Here is a 24,008-nt window from a genome sequence, read left to right on the forward strand (position 1 = left end):
AGGTATAATTACTGGAGCACATGATCTGTTTCCATGCCTCTGTATTTATTTTGTTGAACTACAAAAAACCGAAATTAGTTATTTCAGTGTTTTGGTTGGTCATGACGCCCTTTTCTCATTATAAAGCACACCTTTCCTTTTTTCCCCATTTGTGTTTAAAAAGTGCTATTTAAATTGTCCAAAATAAATTATAGGCCCACAGTCCTCCCTCCCTGTAAACAACTTATATTTTTATTTGTTACCAATATGATAATACCTTCATCGCCTTCATCCTAATTATTTGTAGGGAGAAAAATTGAAGTACTCCCGAGGCTGGGCTTACATCGCCTACACAAAAAGAAAGTGACATAATGGGGAGCCACGGGCAATGGCCAATATAGGTGAAGGGAGCAGCGGGTCGAAAAAGTTTGGGAACCACTGGTGTAAGCCCTTGATGCAAATGTGTTTGTGCATATTTAAAGTTATCTAGTGAAACTATATGGTGAACTACTTACAAACTAGAGGTGTATAACAGCTGAGCACACCTAGTGTGGATTGCAGAGACATGTTTCAAAATAAGTTGTGGCTTAAAGCCAACGCTTGTTGCATAAAATCTGTGATAAAAGATTATCCACCAGTGCCTGTCTGGGCATGTGCCCATGTTAAAGAGCTGTAATGAAGTGCCATAGACAAACTCAGTGTAACAAATGCATTGATAAGGTGTGGATGTTTATTTTCAGAACCTTGCTAAGGAGTTTATATCATTGCTGACTGTTGAATAATATAGAATCCCAGGGTAACCCACTCAGAGGAGGTTTAACTAATACTGGGGTTGTAATCATGGCTCTAAGGTTGTATGCCACTATACTCATCTCATGAATGTGTGTAGTGTATTTTACCGAACTATGGAGGATTGGCCATAGGGCATGGCAAGAAGGGATCCTACCCATGACAAATACATACCTGTCAACCTCTTCACTTAAAATTGCAGATCATCTGAAGTCTTCAAAATGGCTCTCCTGTGAAGGTGAACAGAGTACAAACTGTTTTTTGAAAGGTGTTCAAGGTTTAAAAAGATGATGACCACATTAAAGTCTCTGGAGGCATAGACCACAGAGGTGCATGGTGGTGGGGGGGGGTAAGTTATAGTTGTTTCACTAAACTAGAAGTGGTGAATCTCGGTGGCTGTTTGATTTTTTAATATTAGTTCTTATGTCATTTAACATTTGTTTTTTCCAGAGTGTGTGTGTGCGCACATATATGCATACACACACTCCTAGAGAGAGCGTGAGAGAGGGCATGGGTGAGAGGGAGTGTGAGTGGCATATTTTGTCAGAGTCAATGAAAACAACAAATTGTTTGATTTGCTAAGAACTTTGGCGCTATTTGGCTGAAGGTTAACAAGTCGAACTAAGAATCTTCAGTTCAAAGTTTGTGAAGATCGGTCAATGGGTAGCAAATTTTATTTCAGGTGATTTAAAAGTAGCATTTCCCATTTTAAGCCCCAGTTCTCTATTCCAGCAAAACGTCTAAGGAAGATAGAATTGTAATCATCTTGGGCCCAGTGGCAAAGTAACAGTTCCATAATCCCTAATGCAAGCAACAAAATACCTTTTGCCCTGGGTTCAATAGTTAAATCAGTCATACCTGTGGTGCTGTTCTTGCTTCAAAAACCTGGTCCCTGGTGTCACTGCACCAGGTGCACTTTGGAGAGCTAACCGTGATTAGGACTTATAAGGTGTGGCCTAGAGAGAGTTTTAGCTGTCTCTCCAGCCTCATGTTTCCCAATAAATCCTAATAAAATACATAACATATATAAACATACAAACATGGATGGGCTTGTGTTCAGAACTCTTCATCTATTGGTCTGGGCAAGTGCCATGCCCCTTTTTTGCCACCTACCATAGCTTGCAGCATGAGACAAAGACAATGGATCAGCCCATTGGTTCTCTTCACTGTGAATGATGGGATTTTTTTCTCGTATACATTTGACCCTTCAGCTAGAAAGAAGTAAATTCTACTTCCAGGGCTGTTAGGCCATTTTCTGCTTTATTTTTATAAGGTAATTTTTTCCTTTTTTTTTTTTACCTATGAAGCCACTTTAGACAAACAGTTTTACGGTTTATTATATTTACACTTATAATGTCTATTCTTGCAAAAACAGAAATACAAAAAATGCAGGCTTGCCAAGGCCAGACCTATTGGTGGCTTTATCAATGCTTGGTTCTCATTTAATATGAATGTGGTCCAAACTTTAAGGTGGGCTTCAAATGGTTAATCTTTTGGTTCAAGAATAGTCAGCAAGACAGCTGTTATTTTTCATTCCGCACAGCATAGTTCTCTACCAGTTCAATGTAATTAGATATTGCTAAATGAAAAATGTGTTGTGGCTCAAGGTTGACATCAAGTGATTTGAGAAGTTCACAAACCATTGAAAAATAATCTCATGGAGTTAATAGGTCCATGCCCTTACCCCAGAAAGACTCAAGCAGCATACCAGGGTAGACAAAGCTCTCAACTAAGGAGAAAAGTTTAAATTGATGCTATTGTTTCACTAACCAATAAGGAGGTTCTTGAACTTCCTCAAGAACTATTATGAATCTAAACATAAATAGATACAAAATAAAAGACGAGAAATAAACACAAAACTAACCCACTGTCAAAAAGGTATCCGAATCTGGGGGCCAACTGGGTAGAGTGTGGAGAAAGTTCTCTATCTAGTGCGGCCTAGGTTTCTTTTCTCATGAGCTATAACATCCCTTGAGCATTACTGGCTCTAAATGTCATTTAGCAAATGCAATTTAAATTGTCAGAAGTGTGGATTCCCCAGGAAGGAGAAATGTATTTACATTCAACTGCTGAAACACCTGAGTAGTTTGCAGTCCCTAAAAATGCCAGTCAGGTCATTGTCTGCCAGCATACATTCAATCAATCCGTCAATCAATCAATCCGGATTTATAAAGTGTGGCTAATCACCCAATAGGGTAATTTTCAGGTCCTGGAGGCTTATTCAAACAGCCAGGTCTTGAGGCCCCTTCGGAATACCGGAAGTGAGGTGATGGCCAAGAGGTGTGTGGGGAGGTTGTTCCAGGGTTTTGCTGCAACATTAGAGAAGGAGCATCCTCCACTTCTGCTTCGGTAGATGCGGGGAGTATGGGCAAGTGAAAGTGAGACAGAGCCTAGACTTCTTGACGGTTGGTGGAAGTTCAGGCGGTGGTTAATGTACTTGGGTCCTTGGTTGTGTAGAGCCTTGTCTGCATGGGTCAGCAGCTTGAATTGGCATATCTTCTGTACGAGGAGCCAGTGGAGTTGCCTCAGGTGGAGTGTGCTGTGGGTTCATTGGAGAAAGCCGAAGGTGAGTCTGGCTGTGGCGTTCTGTATGGTCTGAAGTTTCTGTAGGAGGTGCGCGGGTGATTCCTACATAGAGGGTGTTGCCGTAGTCCAGACTGATGGTGATGAGGACCTGTGTCATGGTGCATCTCGTGTGTAGAGTTAGCCACTTGAAGATCTTACGTAGCATACGCAAAGTGAGGAAGCAGGCGGAGGAGACGGCGTTGATCTGTGACTTCATGGTGATCTTTTTGTCAATTACAATACTGAGGTTTCTGGCATGATAAGAGGGAGTGGGTCTTAGGTCTGATGGCCACTAGGATTCATTCCATGTGTTGCTGCTGTTGACAAAGATCAGTACTTCCATCTTGTCTGTGTTCAGCATCTGGCAGTTGTTCTTCATCCAGTCAGCAACGCTTGTCATGCATCGGTGGATTCATCGGTGAGGGAGAGGATGAGTTGGATGTCGTCTTTGTAGGAAATTATGTTGAGCCCGGTGGGATAAGACAATGTCACCCAGTGGGGTCATTTATGCAATGAAGAGGGTGGGACTGAGGGATGAGCCCTGGGGGACACCGCAGGTGATCTCCATGGATTTGGAGATGAAACGGTGAAAGTAGCCCTTCTGGTGAGGAACGAGGTGATCCATCTGAGTGCGTCCCCTTGGATGCCGATGTGGTGGAGTCTTCAATCAGCATGTGATGAGATACAGTGTCAAAGGCTGCCGAGAGGTCAAGGAGGATCAAAGCTGCTGTATGTTCTCGGTCGAGGTGTGTTCGGATGTTGTCAGTGGCAGTTTCAGTGATGTGCTGTGCTTGCTGTGGAAGCCGGATTGGGAGGCATCGAGTAGTTGGTTCTGCTCCAGGAAAGTCATGAGTTGCTTGTTGATGATCTTTTCTAGTACCTTCACTTGGAATGGGAGCAGGGAGATTGGCTGGTAGTTTCTGGGTTTGCTGGGGTCAGCAGAGGGATTTTGGAGTAGTGGTCTGATTTTGGCGTGTTTCCAGGCATCAGGAAATGTTGAGGTGTTAATAGGTGTGTTGAACAGGGTGGCAGACTTTCTGGGTGATTCTTTAGTTTGCAAGATTGAAGATGTAGTGCAGCCATGGATCTGTGGGAGGTTCTGAGTGGATGGATTTCATGGTGGAAGTGATGTCCTGGGTTGAAACAATGTTGCAGATATGTGGTTTGTATCGACTATGGTGGTGGCATATCTGTCGAGGAAGTCCGTAGGTATGGGTTGGGGTTCAAAGTTTCTTTATATGGTGGCAATCTTGTCGTGGAAGAAGTGGGCAAGGTTGTCACACAGCTCCTGTGAGGGTGTGATGTTTTCACTGGCAGCCTGGTCGAAGAATTCCTTAACTATGTTGAAAAGTTCCTTGGTGTTGTTGCCGCTGGTTTTGATGCTTGTGGCAAGGGCTGTCTTCTTTGTTGCCCTCAGCAGGTGGCGGTACAGGTTGAGGGAGGTCTTGAAGGCTGCTCTGTCTAAGGTCTCCTTGCTGGTCTGCCATCTCCTCTCCAGCTGCTTGCTGTCTCATTTCACTGTTCTGTATTCTTGGGAGTACCCGCTGGACTTTTTGTAGGATTTTCTCTTGATGTTGCTCCTGATGAGGACAATGCTATTGGCACAATTGGTGATCCAGGTGTTGAAGTTTATCACTCCCTGTTCGAGGTTAGTGGCGGTAGCAGGATTGGAGGTGTTGAGGGCATCCACCCAGCTGATCTCTGAGATTTTTCTTCATCTCCTTTGGTGGGTGCTGGTCGTCTTGGGGGTGGAGGTGCAGGGACTGGAGATGCTGAAGTGGACGATGGAGTGATTGGTCCATGTGAGTTGTGTAACATGGCTATATTTGACGCAGCTGCTGGAGGTGAATATGGGGTCAGCGTGTGTCCTGCGGTGAGTGTATGATCGTGGGTGATCTGGGTCAGTCAGAGGCTGCTCATATTGTTGAGGAAGCATGCAGTGTTGTTGTCGTTGATGTGGAAATTTAGGACGCCAAGGAAGATGTAGTCCTTAGAGTCTAAGGCTAGGGGTGCAATGAAGTCTGAGATGGTGTTGCAGAAGCTGGAGTGTGGGACAGGGGGTCGGTATGTGAGGATGCCTCAGATGGTTGTTTTGTTGTCCCTGTAGAGCTTGAAGTTGGGACAATTCATGGAGATAGTGGTGTTGTCAGTGGTGGTGGTGTACTGTATGGTCTCTTTGTGGGTGATGGCTGTTCCTCCTCCTGGCTTGTTTGTGCAGTCCTGGTGAGTGATTTTATATCTGTCAGGTATTGCTTTGACAATGTCTGTGCAGAAGTGGGGTTGAGCCGGTTCTTGTTGAGGAAGACGATTTTGGGTGCGATGAGGTCCCATAATTTGGTGGAATGCTTGCATAGTGAGTGGGTGTTGAGAAGGGTGCATGCGAGTTGGTGTTTTTGTTCAGGTGGGGTCTGTGGTGTGTTTGCGGTGGGGCTGGTCAGTGGGCTGGTGTGTGTGTGCTGTGGCAGGTGAAATGGCAGTGGGTACAGATAAAGAGTCCTAATATGGAGTGTGGGTCAGCGCAGTGGCAGTGTTTGTTGCGGCATCCGGAGTCAAGGGTGTAGAGTTTGGCAATGGTGAATCTTTGGGGGAGGGAGGGCCAGTGGTCATGGTGCTAGGCACAGTACAGCCGCAGATGGACACAGATGGGCTTGCCTTTGGTGCGTCCACTGTGTGTTCACGCTGCAGCCTGCATTAAGTAAGTCCTGGGTTGGGTGGGCTTCTGTTGGCGGGAAGAACGGTGAGGGGAACGCCCAGTCGGGAAAACCCCAGTGGGAAAAGCTTAGGAATCTGTGGTGACACTGGATTAGTCTCAAAAAGAAGGTACTGAAAGCCATAGGCAAGTGGCAGGCTAGGTGTCCAAGTGCCTAATGATGTGGTTGCTCTGTGGCCACAATTAAGGAAGCCCTGGGGTGGGCGGGGCTTCTGTTGGCAGCAAGAATAGTGAGTGACAAAACCCGGTTGAGAAAACCCCAGCGGAAAAACCCAGGCAGCTGCGGTGTCACTGGATCAGTCTGGAAAATGCAGGAAGTGGAAGCCATAGGCAAGTGGCAGGCTAGGTGTCCAGGTGCCTTCAAGACATTACTATTTGATGATTCTGTCTGTCAATGCGTATACATAAATATAATATTGATGCCTATGTAAAGTCTGTGCATACAGAACTGATACATTTATTTTATGTCATGAATACATAATCTAATGGGCCTAACTGCCAACAAATGCTAAATTGGGGTTTTGATATTTTCTTTAAAAAGACAGCTGATTCTTACTAGGCGTGACATGACAAAAAGAGCACTACAAATGTCTGCAATACTTATTGTTTTTATATTAATAAAGAGATCCAAAGTGTCTCGTTACATTCACCACCACAGGGCATCTGAGCAGTGAAAGAGAACTTGAAGGAACCAGACTGGGAAACCACAACTGGAGGAGAGTCTTGATGCCCCTCCTGTTCCAAAGGACAGCAGCGTGAAAGAAGATATTCTTACCTCCACATTGACTATGCATAAAGGGGAGATCAGCAGTAAGACTTTTGTGGCTTAAGCTTATTACTCAGGATGGTAAAAATAGAATTTATGTTTCAAATTTCCAAGTTCATTTCCATTGGATGTCCAATGAGAAATGGATACAACATTGTACTTGATTTGGGTCTTAGTGGACCTCTAATGAAGATGTACAAGGATAGCACATTAGGCAATGGTGACAGCTTTTAACAATATGTGCACTTAATTCTGGAGCCCCTCTAGCCAGCTGAAGAGATGTAGAGATAGGTTATTATTACAATAACATTTTGTCCTACAAGCAGCCCTAGTGGTAATGGGGTTAATTTACAAAACCATAACAAGCCTGATCAATATCCTTCAGGTCTGAAGTGCAACTTGCAATGGAAAAGACCTGTGCTATGTTCTCTGCTCCTGATCTCTAAAATCTAATTAGCCCTAATTCTATAATTGCTTTCACATTAATCTTAGGTAATTTTATCTGTACCCTTAAGTGTTGTTAATCCCAGGACTGCCATTTCTCCCACATATTCATTGCCAAACACAAATACATGTATTTACCACCCATTGAAGAATACCTTTGTCAGAGTAGTACACCACCAAACCCAGCAATGGCTCATGCAGAATTAAAACAGTGCAGCTAAACTGAGATATCACACAAATGATATGATAAACTGCAAGATCACAAAAAATATATCTGTTAATCATGACAGCCTTTTAGTGGGAATTTTGTGGACATTACTGTTAGGTTACTTACTCTTCCTCAGCCTTGCACTTTTGTGATAATGAGCAACGGAAACCGACAGTGTGATCCCAGCTAACATTTGGATGATATTTTGATTGATAAACACTTGGCGGATGAGTGGGATACTGGTCATTTGATTAAACATACATTTAAATGCCATTGATTGTTTTAATAAACATGATTTCATTGAAGAGGGGAAGGTTTTACTGTACTTTTCTTTGAAAATTACAATGTGTGAACATGTTTAGCTGAATTTCAAATAAATGTAGCACCTTCTTTACAAAATACATTTTATGTGTTTTGCAATTGTTAAGAAATAAATTATAAACTGACCCTCCCACTTATTCCTGATCCTTAACTTAATCTTTGAACCTAGAATGAATCCCAAACCGAATGTAAGCCACCTCTTGCTCCTTAACTTACCTGACCTTAATTTAAAGCTAACCGTGACCCTTACCCGGAATAGTACTGAACCTCATCCTAATCCTCATAAACAAAACAGAGCCTTATCGTTACCCTGAACATAATCTTACCCTGTCCCCTAACCTAAGTTTGTCTTTAACACTTACCATGACTAAATGTAAATCTTTTCCCTAAACTTCACACTTAACTTCATCTAATCCCATCTGGGACGCTCACCTTTCTTCACTCTCAGCCTGAACCCAGCCCATCCCTAACTCCAATCTTGACTATGTCCGTCACTTTATCCGAATGTTGATTAAACTACTCCTGTGAGCATGGTTTATAAAGAAATGATTTAAGTTTTTTTTTGTGTTCAAATCATTTTTATTGGTCTATTTAGACAAAAAACAATTAGTAAGTAACATAGGGACCAGGGGATACACTTAGTTCGAAAATAACATGGGAAACTCACATTACCCATGTACATTTATTATATAAATTAACCAGAGAGACATCAAAGTTGACATAAGGATAGATCTTATATACATCTAGGTCAAGCTAGAGCAACCATTGATGACATTTGTAATCGCACATGTTCTACAATGATTACTACATGGAGGAATGTGTATCCACTAGTCATACTGGGGATGATATCAACTTAGGAGAGGAAGGAAAGGCGAGGGGGAGGACGATGGTATATATGTGTAACTAGTTATGACTAGTGTGGTTGACCTATTGAGGTGTGATTCTATAGAAGCAGTAAGATGGACACTAAGGCGGTCATTATAAACGTGGCGGTGTGGCCCGTCATGCCGACGTTGGCGGGTAAAGCCACCAGCCGGCATTGGCGGGCGACACTGCCATATAAAGTAACCCATGAGGGCCGCCATCGGAAGCCCTCACTCACTGCCAGGCTGCCTCCGTCAGGTAGCCTGGCGGTGGTCAGAAACATTATCCGACAGGGGAGCGGTGCTGTCCCTCGGATAATGTTTCCTCAGCCACCAGCCTTTCCCTGGCGGGTTTCCCCGCCAGGGAAAGGCTGGCAGAAGGGGTGCACCAGGGCACCCCTGGGGGCCCCTGCTCTGCCCATGCACTTGGCATGGGCAGTGCAGGGGCCCTGGTGCAGTGCCCCATCGCGCCGGTCACTGTTTCCACCCGCCGGCCCACAGGAATGTTCTTTATGCGGCCGGTGGGGATCCGGGGACGCTGGCGGTCAGTGTTTTGACCACCAGCATGAACACGGCGGTCTTTACCGCCGTGTTCATAATGAGGGCCAAAGTGGGTTTCTCTTCTTTTCCATAAAGTGGTCTAATGTTCGCCATATATTATTCAATGTCTTTTAAGAGCATGTGGGTGACTTGAAAAGCTTATTAGCTCCTCTCAGATATGTTACCTATGTCCACCATGTATAAGGGGAAACATGTTTGAGGAATTTCCAATCTGCTAATATAACCTTAATTGCAATGGCTAGAAGGAGATCTAATAAGGCCATGTCGCTCTCATCAAAATTGGGGCTAGCTGAGATACCCCAAGGTCCCAATATAATTAGTGGGAAATTTAGCGTAATTGATGTCTCAAACATGTCGTTAATTTGGTTTGCGTATATGACCAAAGGAAAGATATTTGGGGACACTGGAAGATCATATTTTCATGGAATCCAAAAGCAGTTTCAGAGTTCCAACTTTTGTTGTCTCGGAGACCCATTTTGTGCAACCTAGCAGGAGTCCAGAGGAGGAAGTGTATGGTAACAAATTTAGACTGGATCAGCGGAGGGGCAACTTTATTTCGAAGAGCATATTTCCCTATATTAATCCAGTTCCCCTGTATTAAGCCAGAACCTCCTAAACGTTTAGATCATTTAGACCTAAGGAGTGTCATGCCCTGTGAGGAGGGTGTCTCGAGAGCTTTGTATATCTTGGAGCAGATATGTCCTGAGTAATGCCATAGTTTTAGTCACTGGCACATGGTTGTGTTTGTAGCCCAGTCTAGTTTAGAGAGTTTAGCTTTAATTTTTAGAAAGCTATGAAAGTCGACTGGGAGGCGTTTGTGTTTCACATCCAAAAAAGCGAAGGGCATAGGTTCTCCGTTGACGTCATATATGTCACGAATAGCGTGGATGGTTTGAGGCCCATGAACAGTGTAGTTCATCTGTAGTGTCCGGTTTTATTCTGTGATTGTGCCACATAGAAGCCATTAAAGATCTGTGTAATGGGAATTGTGAGTGTTCATATACTTTAATATTGATAGCAGTGTCAACACAAATCTCTTGTGATATAGGTGGTCTGAACTTTTTCATAGAGAGATATGTGCCAGGGGAGAAGGGTGAGCATTTAGACTTTTCAATTTCAAGCCATCTCGGGGGATAAGGCAGATCTTCAAGTAGCCAAAAAGTGCCCTGTGATGCCAGGGAAGCCGATTGGTATAAGTTCCAATTTGGTAATCTGCATCCCCCTTCGTGGGTGTCCTTTCTTAAGGCCTTAAAGGAGATTCTAGTTCTCTTCCCATTCCACAAAAGGACGGTTGTTAGGTTATCTATCTTATGAAGAAAGGAGTGAGAGAATTGCATTGGTAACACAGAGGTAGTGAAGTTAATCATTGGGGTGCTCATCAATTTCAGTGTCTGAATTCTGACCCCCAGGATATATGTTTGGGTAACCAAGCATCCAATACATTTTTTACCTTGTTGATATTTTTCTCTTCATTTATTCGAAGTGTACCTGGGATGTCTCTAGAAAACCAGATACCTAATTATTTAAGATGATTAGGTTGCCATTTGAGGCCTGATTACCCATGTGTAAAGCAAAACATAGCAAACTAAGGGCGATAACCTGTCTTTTCTTTGTTAAGTGTATAGTCAGAGACCATAGAGAAGTCAGATATTATATTGTTTAGTGCCCGGATTGCATTCTCTATACCTTCCGAGTGAATAAGTATGTCATCAGCATATGCTGAGGTTTTGCTAAATTTGAAACCTGCAGTCTCAGGTGGTGATTCCATTAGTAGGAGCAAGGGATCTACTGCTAAGCGGAATGACAATGGGGATAAGGAACAGCCCTGTCTCGTGCCTTGAAATAGATCAAATATGGCAGAAAGTTGACCGTTTATCCAGATATTTGCTTTCGGGTTGGCGTATAGGGCCATTGTCATGTTAATAAAAGATTCACCTAAGTCATGGGCTTCTAGGGTAGCATGCAAGAACGGCCAGTATACCTTGTCAAAAGCTTTCTCTGCATCAATCCCTAGTGCAACTGCTGGTAGAGTTGCAATTTTCGCCTTATTTATGACATGGCAGTAGGTACGGATGTTATCGCTTGCCATTATTCCCTTCACAAAACCTGTTTGTGAGTTATGTATGAGTTTTGGGATGAGAGATTCAATCCATTTTGCTAAGATTTTTGCAAATATTTTTGCTTCCATATGGAGTAAGGAAATGGGTTGATATTTTTTTGGGTCTGTGTGGTCCTTGTCCTCTTTTGGGATTACTAAAATCGTTGCTTCAGCCACAGTTCCCGAAACCTTACCTTGGTGTACAAAACAATCTAGTGTGTTTCTAAGGTAGTCGACCAATGAGGTCTGAAAAGCTTTGTACAAGGAAATATGGAGCCAGTCCGGTCCTGGTGCCTGGCCTGATTTCATATATCTAATGGCATGTGCAATTTCAGTAGAGTCAATGGGCATATAAAGTTGGGTTTTTTATGACTCCGTTAATTGTTTAATAGGGAGATTTGTGGGGAAATGATTCGCATTCAGATTTAGGGCATTGAATTTGTGGGGTCTAGAGTTTAGCATAGACGTTTCTAAAATCTCGCTAGTTTTGTATTTTAGCACCCCATTGGGTGCTTTGATAGGTGTGCTATTTTTGGATGTGTGCCTAAATTTGAGTGTGGCAGCCAGTGTTTTCCCAGCTTTGTTTATAAATAGGAGTCGTTTCGATTTTTTGGAGTGTGGACCCAGGGATAGGCTTGTTTACTAATGACAGTGTTATATTTGTATTTCAGTTGTTTCTTTATTTGTTTGTCTGAAGGTAGATTCTCTAGATTTAATTTTTGAGGCCAGATGTTGGTGTGGTGTTTTGATCTGGTGATTTTTATTGGACATGTGTTTGATTATTTGTCCTCTTATTATGCATTTAAATAAATCCCATAGTACTCCGGGAGAGGAGACCGAGTGGCTTTTTTCTCTGAAGAATAAGTCAATCTCCTTTTTGAGGCTCTCTATATCTTCAGGATTGTCAATAATTTCTTCATCATTGCACCAGATTCTATTATTCAGCTTAGCTGGTGTTAGGAAAATGGACATGGAAACTGCAGCATGATCAGAAACTCAAACTGGGTGAATTTTTGAGGATGTGGTGGACTGTAGAAGAGAGTCTGATACCAAGTGGTAATCAATATGTGAAAGGCTGGAGTGGGTGGAGGAGAAGAACGTAAAGTCATTGCTGGTCGGATTGTGAATTCTCCACGTCTTTGAGTCTGTGTGTTTGGCAAAGTTTTGTCATGTGTTTGTGAGATTTGGGTGTTCTAAACTGAAAGGCAGAGTTGCGATCTAGGATAGGGTCCATTGGGAGGTTAAAATCTCCACCAACAATCAGCTTGGAGTTTGGTAGGATATCTGTGAGTTTCTTGTATAGCCGAGCCCAGAATTCATGGTCGTCAGTGTTTATTACATAAATGTTCATTATGTATAGTTCCTGGCTGCCACTGGTTACCCTAGTAAATAGCCAACTTCCTCTATCGTCATGTTCCGACGAAATGGCAGTCAGTCCTGCACTCTTAGAGACGAGTGAGAGTACCCCATTCTCCTTCCCTGCCGCTTCAGTGCATAGTACCTCGGACACCCACCCTCTCCTCATAGACAGAGCTTCCCTATAGCCAATCTTTGTTTCTTGCATGAGAATATTATCACCTGCTAATTCTTTACAGTATTCTAAAATGTTTGTTCTCTTCACTGGATGGTTCAACCCTTTAGTGTTTAAGGATACTATATTAATGGACGTCATAGAGGACTTTGTAAATAAATGATAGCCACTTCAATCTAGAATCTGGGCAAGTAATGAGGGCCAACCCATAGTCAATGTACATTTGTAATGGGGAGTCTCATACCATCGCTAAGACGGGTGAAAGGTAGGTAAGGGTAGGGGGTTTAGGGGACATCCACAAGCAATAGGGCAGATAGTAATTGGTGTCAAGAGGCTTGTAGTGGTGTCCCATCCCACAAGGGTAGGTCTGTAGAGGCAATTATCAAAGGGCGGGCAAGCACAAACAACGGGTAGGAGCACAGCCCGAGCCCGCCACATGTGTCCATGTTGTACACTTGGACGAGTATATGCCAGTATGCGTAACATGAAGACCCAATAGGGATGGATAAGGTTTGAAATAGTGGCGAGTGCGGCCGAAGTGTAAGTGTTTGTATATAGGTAATATGATTAAGCATCAATCTTCAACATAATGGAGAACAACATAGGTATCACTTTCTAGAGCTAACCCGCATAATCTCCAGGTAATACACATCAGAGCACAATAACGATGTCCTTCCTGACAGTATTTAGGTATACACTATCAACCTTATTGTTTGACATCACAAAACAGTTATGGTGCTAAGGCTAGATTAACATATATTGAGAAAAAAGAGCCCAACCACCAAGGTGTTTGAGGATCCAGTCTCTTGGCCGTAGGTCTTAGGAGGAGCATTTACCATGAGTAGGTGAAGTAACAAGTGAATAACACTGACTTAGCCTTAAAAGACATAACATTGTGATGTGATTCCAGTAAATATATTGTCAATACATAGCAACAGCAAAAAGGATATAGCAGTAATCCCATGTTGTAGCCACCTGAGATGGTCAGCGTGGAGTATAATTCAATGATGATATGTTGGAGGGTTCAGCTTCAATCTGCAAGGTTTTTGTCTGGCCTTTGTATGTAATACAGAACTTGGACAGTCCATTAAAGGTGAAGGAGAGTCCCATCATCTTAAATCTCTTCCTTAAGGCTAGGCAGCCTTTTTGATGAATCACAGTTTCTTTTGCATAGTCTTGAGATATGGATATTTTCTGAGTTTGCCACATTACCACTTTGATTTTCCTCATCTGAGCCAGGATGTTTCCGTGTGTTGGTGTCTCTGAGTGGTTTGAAAATCATAGCTCTTGGTGAAGTTTGATTGTCTGGCTTATAGGTGGGGACCCTATGTGCCCTCTCGATCGCAAAGTCTTTGTCAAAGTCTAGTTGTAGGGCAGCTGGAATCCAGGAGATAAAGTCAGCAGCTAATTTGTAGTTCAATTCCAATCCTTCTGAGAGACCAAAGATCCAGAGGTTACTTCTATTTTGATCTTTTTGCTCCGTTAGTTGAGATTTCAGTGTCGCAACCACCTTTTCGAACTCGGAAAACTGTTGAGAATGGTCATTGGTACAGTCTTCGACTCTGCTGATCCTGGAATCTGCGGCTGTGACTCTTATTTTCAGATCTTTAAGGTCACTACTTATCGCATTTGGAGTAAATCAGTTTTTGTCTTGGTGCTTTGGGCCACGTCATCCACAGTATTTAATTTGCGTAGAATTGCATTGAGTGTGGAGGAAGTATCTGGTTTCTCCTTTACCGGTGACTCTAGAGTGGGCAGTGAGTGCTTTGTTTGATTGAGGGCAGTTTTGGATTCTCTTCCCTTGGTGGTAGAGTCTTTGGATTCTGCCATGTTGCGATCTGCGTTGCAAAATATCTGACCAGGTAGGTAAGCAGATATATGTTTGAGCTGAATACCGACACTGCGAAACCCTCACATGTCACGTTGCTTCAAATTATGCACGTGAGCTGGACTGATCCAAAGATATGTGTGGTTAATATTGAACTACAACGGGGCCATAAATGATGCTCTTAATGATGGTGTTTGCTGACTGCTAGTTGTCACTGTGCAATTATTTTGTCTATTCGATACACCTCATGTTCCTCATGTCACACTTGAACGTGATGTTCGCAGCAGGAGGCGTGATCGGCGGGCGGTGGTCGCCTTACAGCACACACAAATTCGTAAGGGTGGGGGGCTGCATGTGACTGTTAGCGAGCGCCTGAGTTGGTTTAAGAAATTCCAGCCCTCTGATCAGCCCTGAGAGTTTTAGAGGGTCCAAAAAAACAGGTTCTCATATGGCCTGCATTTTACTATTATTTAATAAGCAGCCATACCTCAACGCGCACCGTGCGCCAGATATTTTTCACATTAAAAGCTTCACAAAAACTCCACATTGAACTCGTGGAGGTTGTATTTGGTCAAAGTTCTCACATTTCCTTCACTCCGTTTCGGCACATTGTGGTGTAAGATGCGAGTCCGCCATCTTGGGTTGATCCGGAGAGTGCTAAGCAGGTGGGATAGATGAGGTCTAAATGTCAGCAAAGGCTCCGGAGTGGCTCAGTTTAGCACCTCACCACTTACAGAGGTGAAACGCTCATTTTGTGGAATCGGTGAATGCTCACACAATCCATTTTTCACTGAGACGTGCAGTGGGCTCTCTGGAGCTCAAAGGGGAACCGCCACTTGCCGCGCCCCAAACCACGTCCCCGATGATTTAAGAATATTTATTACATAGTGTTGTCTGTGATTTAAAAAATGGAATTGGATGGAATGACATCATACCAATGATGATTCCAATCAGCTCTTCCCTCTATTTAACTAATCACATTTATCAGAGTACAAACATGACTGTTAAATAGGCATAAATCCTTTAGCGCACATGCCCTTGGTTAGAAAATATTTACACTAGGCCAGTACAATTTAGCTGTCCATTGAGTTTATATTCATTTTTGTTGCTATGTAAAGTGCTAAATGTTACCCTCCGGACACATGAAAGTGTTTTTCCGTCAGGTGGGATCCAAGCAAGTCAGATATTGGTGTGAATATCAGAGTCTTCTCCAATTACTTGGATTATCTTAAACAGGAAGACCAGGCCTGTTTTGGGAACTGACTGGTAGAAACATAGCTGAGTGTACAATGCTACTGTTCTGGAAGGGTCCTTGTTAGCCTTGTTGGACCTACTCACAATGGGTACAGCATTGAAAACTGGTTTTGTGGCAGAAAGAAGGAAGTTCTGCACTTTGCAAACAACGTTAACTTCTTTGAAGCACAGAAGATTGCATTGAACTGGATGCTTTCTTAAGTACAGATTAAATCACTTCTGCCAGGCTCTTAAAAATTACATTCTTAGTTTACCATCATGCATAAATTAAAAATACCTATGGTATGGCTCATGCATAATCGTGCATATGTACAAATCTTAATGTTAATCAAAGGAAGTGAAAAATATAAAAAGGTTCGAAAGTCATGAAGCCCCTAAACTGATTAAACCGAGGTATAAAGCATGTGTCAATAACAGCTGACAGGAAGAAGTTAATTTTGAGGAATTAATAGGAAGTAATCAAATAAACCATCCATCAAAAGCTTCACATATTAGGGATAACAAAATATTGATGTGCAAGTTCTGTTGTCATGTATACGTTTCCACAGTATACTACCTCAGTAGAAGCTCATCAGAGGGACAAATTCTGGAGACCTCTTTGCTTTCTGGGGATACTGCACTGTTACAACTGAAGTCAAGCGCAGGTGGATGCACAGTACATATTATAAAGGAATAGCTTGGAGTACTGACATTGTGATTTACCATTTTTTCTGTCTGAGGCCTTGAGATGCCTTGAAATAAGTAAGATGTTTTCCTCCAAAAGCAAAACAATGTGTTACTGCTACAAATATCTTGTAGGTCTCTTTTTTAGTAATCTGCCTTGGATGACATGGTATGGGGAAATGGTCTCAGCAGCATGAGGGCCCTGTGGAAGTGTAAAGTGACCTATTGAGACCTTTCCTTGACTCTGCTGGCACATGCTTTCACAGCGCAATTGCACTGCATGTTTTATATGGTAAGGGCCTAAACATTTTGAGGTTTTCAGCTGCACAGCTGAGTAATGGAGGAACTCGACTGGAGAGGAGCCTTTGCTCAATGAACATGTAGCAAGCCAAGCTTAGGACTGTCAAAATCTGTTTGCATACTCTCACAGAGCAACAGTAGTGTGAATATCCGATTCTGCATTTAGTTATTCACGGATACTACATCACAGCAATAGGAACCAAAAGATGTTTACCCTGACGTTAAAGGAGTAAATGCTTGGTTCTCCGACGACAACTGCCACAGCCCAAGGACAGCAGAAATTCAAAGCTCTGCTGACATGGCTCTGAGAGACACAGACTTCATGTCACTTTCTGCTCCATGGAGAGCAGAGTGGACAGCTCTGGCAGGGAGGGAAGTTGCAGAAAGTGGGTTTGGAGAGGACAGGTATTTCTTTTTGATATGGGTGGTGTAGAGGTAGAATTGAAGAGAGTTGCATGGGTTGGTTTGCAAGGCACCAGACTTTTTTCAGTTTAGGGGGTGATTAACTGCAAACAGTGGTGTAGTCATTGCCTTGAGCAACACAAAAGGATGATGGACGGAGTGCTGAAACGTTTCAAACGCCCACCCCCCCCAGTCACAGATCTGAGTTTAATCCATTCTTCTTTTGTTCACCATGCCACCCCAGTTTGGACAAAGCTGACCCTGTTCCCCATGGGAACAGTCCAGCCCGAACTGCCAGGCCAGGTCCTCCCTGGACTGGAACCAAGCACCCTGGGACCAGTTTCAGGGTATCACCCTTCATCAGCCAGGCTCACCCCCCCAAGGCTTCAGCATTCCGTCCATCATCCTTTTATGTTGCTAAAGTTGCCTATGTGGGAAGGGTATGCCCAGACGTGGGTGCCGTGCTCACTTTGCCACTGGATTCAAGCTAGCCTGGCTGATGCAGGTTGATACTCTGAAACCGGTCCCCAGATGCCTGTTTCCCGTTCAGGGAGGACCTGGCCTAGTAGAATTGTTAAGATATGTAAAGAAATGTAGTAGGTAAGACACTGTTTTAACTGACGGTTCTATGGACCTATGATCTAATAATAGAGATGGTTGAGCAACTAAAAGCAGGGGCCTGGCTCGACCAGCTATCTTGTTCCTCTATAACTCTTGGCCCTAAAACAATCCAAGCCTCGTTGTGGTCTCTGCCTCTCTTTCCTCTAGCTTGTTTTCACGTTTTTCTACAAGTTCCCTGGGTTCAGCAGAGGAGGAGCTGGCCAGTGTCACAGGCACTTGCATTTTGATGATGGGTTCTCAAAATGGAAAAACAACAGTGGTGTAGCTTCAGGTGGGTTGCTTGGGGTGTTACACCTCCTAATAAATGTATTTTGTGATAAATAGTTGGGTGCAGGTGCTTTCAGGTGGGTATGGTAAGGTGTCCATCGGATTTCACCACACCAGAAATGTTTACACACAGACAAAAACGCACACACACTCTCAGTCTCTTTCTGTTTGGAAAGATCTAAAAAAAAATGTTGATTTCACAAAATAATGTGCTTTCTCTCACTTAGTATCCCTACCAATCTGCATTCCTCTTCTTATCCGTTGCCGCTTAAGACCCTCTTGCGGGCCCTGCTTGTCGTATAAGGCTTTTTAACATTATGAGCCAGCATGATTGTTGCGAGCCTGAAGCACACACACCCTCAATCTTAAGGATCAAGCTATGTCCCTGAAAAACACTGTAGGGCTGGACAGCCATATTGCTGCTGCAGCTAGGGGGAACCCAGTGCAGCAGTCTTGCAGCACCTGGAAGGACATATCTAACACGGAAGACACAATACATAAACTGCATTGCTTCCCTGTGTTAGACACAAACTTTTCAGCATGGCCTTGCTTCAGGCTGCAGCTGCTACACATGAATTTGCCACTCATTTACAGTTAGGACAAGAGACAAAGGGAGAGGAGCAGAGTGAGGCAAGAGGTGGAACAAAAACAGAGAGCAAAAGAGACAGACAGATGGAGAGAAAGAAGGAAGCATGAGAGTGAAAGAGCATGAAGGAGAAAGAGACAGGGAAAGTGAGACAAGGGAGCTAGAGTGGCAGAACCAGAAAGAGGTAGCATGGGGATGAAGAATTAAAAACGATTAAAAGATGGAGACAGCCAAAGAAATATAGACGAAACAGAGCAAACGTGAGTGAGTGTATGAATTAGAGTGGATGAGAGAGTGAGAGAGAGTGGATAAAAGTATATGTGTGGGGATATTGAGTAAAAGAGAGAAATGGAGCAATCTTAGAGCATTCTGGAAAGTCTTTGCTGTTTTGATGTCTTAACTTATTGTGGAGCTTTAAGAGCCAGCCAGGAGCCCTGATTTGACTCTTCTCATAAATTCTCTGGCTTGCCACATCTCTCAAATAACCTAATTTCCATCAGTAAATTACCTCGGCAATCCTGCTACATAGGACCAAGTGTCCTCACGAGGACAGTAGATCTCAACCGATGAGAGTGCTCCATTTTCATTCCTTCCACCAACAGCAACCAGTTTGTCTGCCAGGGATGCAAGGTAGAAATCCACACGACGCTGGTTCATGGAAGCCACCTGCAACAACAATTGTGATACAGTTCTTTATACACCAGTAGGGGGTGGTGCAGAGCACTGGAAAATAACAAGGTCATGCCCAGAAGGGTTTATACCTTCAACTTTTTTGCTGCCTGCCAAGAAATCCTGACTCATACTGCTTCCAACAGAAGTATTGAATTTGGTGTTATCACTGACTGATTCTCACCAACACAGAATAAATCTCTGTTCCTGAGTACTAAAAGGCATGCTTTGCCTGCAAGTACATAATTGGCAGACACCTAGTGTACAGAAGGGAATAAAAGCAATACTGTGAGGATTTTCCCAGTTTGCTCCCCTCCGCACCAGTGCCCTCCCATCAATACCCATCCTCCACACCAGCAACTACATCCACTTGTGCCCTCTGGGTTTAGATGATTGCCTCCCACTACATTCAAGGAAACATAATCTACTGAGGACCTGGATCTAAAGATGAACTCCAAAACACCTGCAGTGCATATTCTTGGGGTCTCTGAATGCACAATGAGATTTTGAGATTCCCTTTACCTGTCTGGTGAACAGGTGGGTGTCAAGAAACAAGGATTCCAGACATAAAATGTGAGTTCCTTGTTTTATTTTTACCCTTGAGACGACTCAACATTTGCCGCCATAAAATGAAGGTGCATAGTCTTAAGGTGGATACAGTACGCTGTTGGTTTCGAGGTCCTAACTGCAGGGAGATAATTTCTTTATTCCACACTAAAATGAGTGCAGTCGTTTTAGAGGAAATGTGAACAAGGGGGTAGCCTTTATTTGCTTAATGCCACAAGGAAAGAGTTTCCTGCTACCCTGATTTCTTTTCTGGGATCCAGATATGGTGTAAATTTAGCCAAAAAACATTTCCCTTACCTTGGGCAGTAATGAGGACTAACATTGGTTGAGGAACTAGAGAGACAATGCCCTAGATGGAGCGGTGGTAAGAATGGGTGGAGTGTTTGCATTATTCCCGTCATAACCTGGACTTTGAGGCAGTCTGAGTAATTAATATATCGCTGAAATGAATTCAAACATTCCACCCATCACTTTTTTGTTCTTCCATGATATTCAAAATATCCACACGCGATAAATCTAAATAAATCACTTTTTTTTTTTTTATCATTTACTTCATTGTTATCCTGAAAATCAGGAATGGAGCGAGCCCTAACGGATTTACATTCCATATCCCTGGTTGTTATCAAATTGATAAAAAACCCAGACTGGCAAAACTCCAAATCAGTTCAAATTTAACCAACGTTCGGTCTATTGCTCTATCTCAATATAAATACATGGACACATATATCAACTTAATTATCTAGGATTTTTAATGTAATGCATATAAGTTATACTATAAAGTGATATGACAAGGAATTGATCTTGGAGGTATATAGAAGGATTTGAGAATTGCACATTGACACTTTAAATTCTGATGAGTACTCAGGTATTATGCATTAGCACTTTATATGTGGCTTGATCAAAGGGTACATAGATTATATAATGATGCCAAGGACATGGGTGTTTCCATTAGCCATTATTATTCCATTATCTGCATTAACCATTCAGTATAGAACAAAATGAAGCATTCCTCTTATGTGCAATATATTAAATGAAGGTACTGTATTATAATGTGGTTATGTCAAGATAAGAATGGAAAAGTTAAATATGATGGGAGGTAAATGAAGGAGGATGAATATCACAATGTATGGGGATTATACTAGGTCGATCTACATGTGTGAGTATTTGATGATTACACATTTGCACTATAAATATGGTCCAAGTATAACACGTAAAGATCATGCGACAATGTGAGAGATGATGTTTTTCTTAATTATGTCATCAACTCGGTAGTAAAACAAATTCTCAAAAGTGATTTCTTGTAAATGTATGGATATTAGGCACTTGCACTTTAAAATAGGTAGTTCTGTAAAATATCTGGTGGCGTTGAATGAACAATAACGAAATAGCATTATGAAGTGAGGAAAATGGAAGATATGAAAATCTGTGTTATGTACTAGGACACAGTTCTAGTGCTCCGAGAGCCATCGAAATAGAGAAAGGACTGCTATGTTGCTTTTAGGCCCAGTGGAAGCCATGTAATTTTAATATTTTTTGCACTTTGGGTGTCTTTTATTTCAGTATTCGCTTCAATAAAAGGATTGAATTTCCATTAAACATGGTATCTTGGTTTGATGTTTTCCATCCTTATGATTGAAGAAGCGTGGTTGAATGCCGGAAATCCTAATACACTCTGTCAACTACATCTAATCATCTAGAGGACGTTCCATTTGCCTTTGCATTTATTTGTTTCTATTAGTGGAAAAATCAGGTCTACTTGAAGGTCCGCTACTTGATATCTTATGGTTTGCACTGAAGAAGGTGGCTATTGAATCTCATTTTTGCCCACCGAAATGCCTGTTGGCACATGGCAATTAGGAGTCTGCTGGCGTCCTCTAAGAGCTAGTGGATGAGATATTAATGTGGATCATGTCCAATTATAATTGTTAACAGGCATAATGACATATGGCGAAACAAGTGGATCAGTTTTGCAGATAATAAAACATACTGTGTAACAAGTGGCCCATCAAAACTGACTTGGGAACAACATAGACTAAAAAATAACGGATTTCTTTCTGTTTTGATTAAATACAGAGAAGCAGTTATTGAATGCTATTAAAATATGGTGAAGAATTTATATCATCAGAATATGTTTGGTCATTAGGGATACAAGGACAAAATAATTACCTTATTTCTCTTAAGATTTCAACACAATCAGTGTGATTCTCAAAACCTATGAATTTTATGTTACCATCTGTGATGAATAATTGATTCATTGTTTGTAGTAGGTTTATATAATTTGTTCTCTTGTTTTTCTTGTTTTTGATTGTTTATATTTTGGTGTTTATGTCTTTTGTCATTATCTATTAGAGTTTTATGTTCTTCATTGTCATAGTATGTTTTATGGATGGTTTCTTGGTATGGATGTTGCCTTGTATGAGTGATTGAGTGATTGCAGTGTTTTTTTCTTGTGGACCTTCAGTAGCATTTGTTAGTTTAACATTGTTCATTTAATTTTCAATTAAAATTATTTGTAAATGGGAGATATTTTGGATACATTTATATATTTTTTCTTTATATCCAAATGTTCTTTGTTTCATTTATGGTTTCCAGAATATTTTACATAAATTAGGCTATGAGGTTCAAGTACCCATATTAATTATTTTTTGGGAGAGATTTGCTAATTACGTTAGATCTTGGCTGTATAGAGTCTGCTGTGCCGCTGTATGGGAGGTCAATGAAGGGGACGGAACGTAAGGACACACACACATATTTATATACATATATGTATACACACACATACACCACTGTGTAGTTTTGCTTGGTTCTGACTTTCCATTGAAAACGCATTTTTTCTTATCTTAATAACGTTGATGCAATTGAATGAATCTGCACAAAACATTCAACCAAAAAGTTCCACTGGTACAGGATAAACAATTGGATAGCCAGAGTGATGTCAGCTGACTCCTGTACAAATAAGTGTCCGAAAAGTGTTTAATATTATTTAAACGGGTACTCAGCAAATGTAGGGCCAAGAAGTCCCCAAAGCTTCTACTACAGTAGTGAGCACACCCAACCATAACATTAGAGAGTCTTCATAGTCCATAAAGACAAATCTTCTTTTATTCCCAAGTTCTGTCATGGACCATGTTCTAGCCAGCCAACACACCTCTCGTCACTTGGCAGTAACTGAATGACTTTGCCAGGGCTAAACAAAATTTATACAAATATACAATAAGTCCAAATGGATTGAGCAATCCAATGGGTATAATGGAAACTTCACATTAGGGCGAGAAATGAGTAACCCATAGTGCTGTACTACTTATATTTTAAAAAAAACACCGTGACAGTGTATGTGATAAACTGTGGCTACACAGAGATTGTTTTAAGTATGCAAGATGCACATAAGTTAAACAAATTAGAGTATCATTGATCAAAGTATCATAGGCATTAGAGAAGAAAGTAACGTCTGAAGCAATACAAACAGTCTGCATTGTCCAAAGGAGCCCGAAACTAGTGATAATTCAATAACGATGGGAGACTGAACAGATCCACCGAACTGCATAAGACAGCTATACAGTAGAGTGGCAGTAGCACGGAAAAAAGTATGCACAGCAAGATTAATTACAGCAATTTAATTCAGTGTTTATCCACATTCTGTTCTGATCAGGGTCAGGAGATTAGTAGAGGATATGTTGTCCATGAACAATAGATATATAAAAAGCACCCAAACATATAGAGAGTCTAAGAAACGTTACTGTTGTGGCAAGAGTGCGAACAGCTAAAATAGATTGCATCCAAAATGGTTCAGTATGGTACAAGTTGTGAAAGTATTATTCACATAGCGACCGTGAAATTTATTAACTAAGGTTATATATCATGCTAAACCCTCTAATAAAGGGAACGATTGTGTGATAATGCATCCAATAAAGAGTACTTGATGGTGATAAAAGATGTCAGCATGTGCATTGGCATGCAAGGCATAAACTCTGAAATATTAAATGAAATGTGGAAATCTTAAGAATGGAGAAACGTGA

At 41.9% G+C, this 24,008-nt stretch overlaps 1 protein-coding gene across 2 annotated transcripts in view; it reads right to left on the reverse strand.

The window, feature by feature from the left end:
- Positions 1-24,008, reverse strand: part of KLHL36 (kelch like family member 36) — a 62,954-nt gene that overhangs the window by 11,521 nt on the left and 27,425 nt on the right. For both annotated transcript variants that reach the window (XM_069217607.1, XM_069217608.1), the window contains exon 4: positions 19,265-19,422. In XM_069217607.1, coding sequence (XP_069073708.1) covers positions 19,265-19,422 — 158 coding nt within the window. The remainder of the gene's footprint in view (positions 1-19,264; positions 19,423-24,008) is intronic.

Source organism: Pleurodeles waltl, chromosome 12, assembly GCF_031143425.1.
Source record: "Pleurodeles waltl isolate 20211129_DDA chromosome 12, aPleWal1.hap1.20221129, whole genome shotgun sequence".
Taxonomy (NCBI): domain Eukaryota; kingdom Metazoa; phylum Chordata; class Amphibia; order Caudata; family Salamandridae; genus Pleurodeles; species Pleurodeles waltl.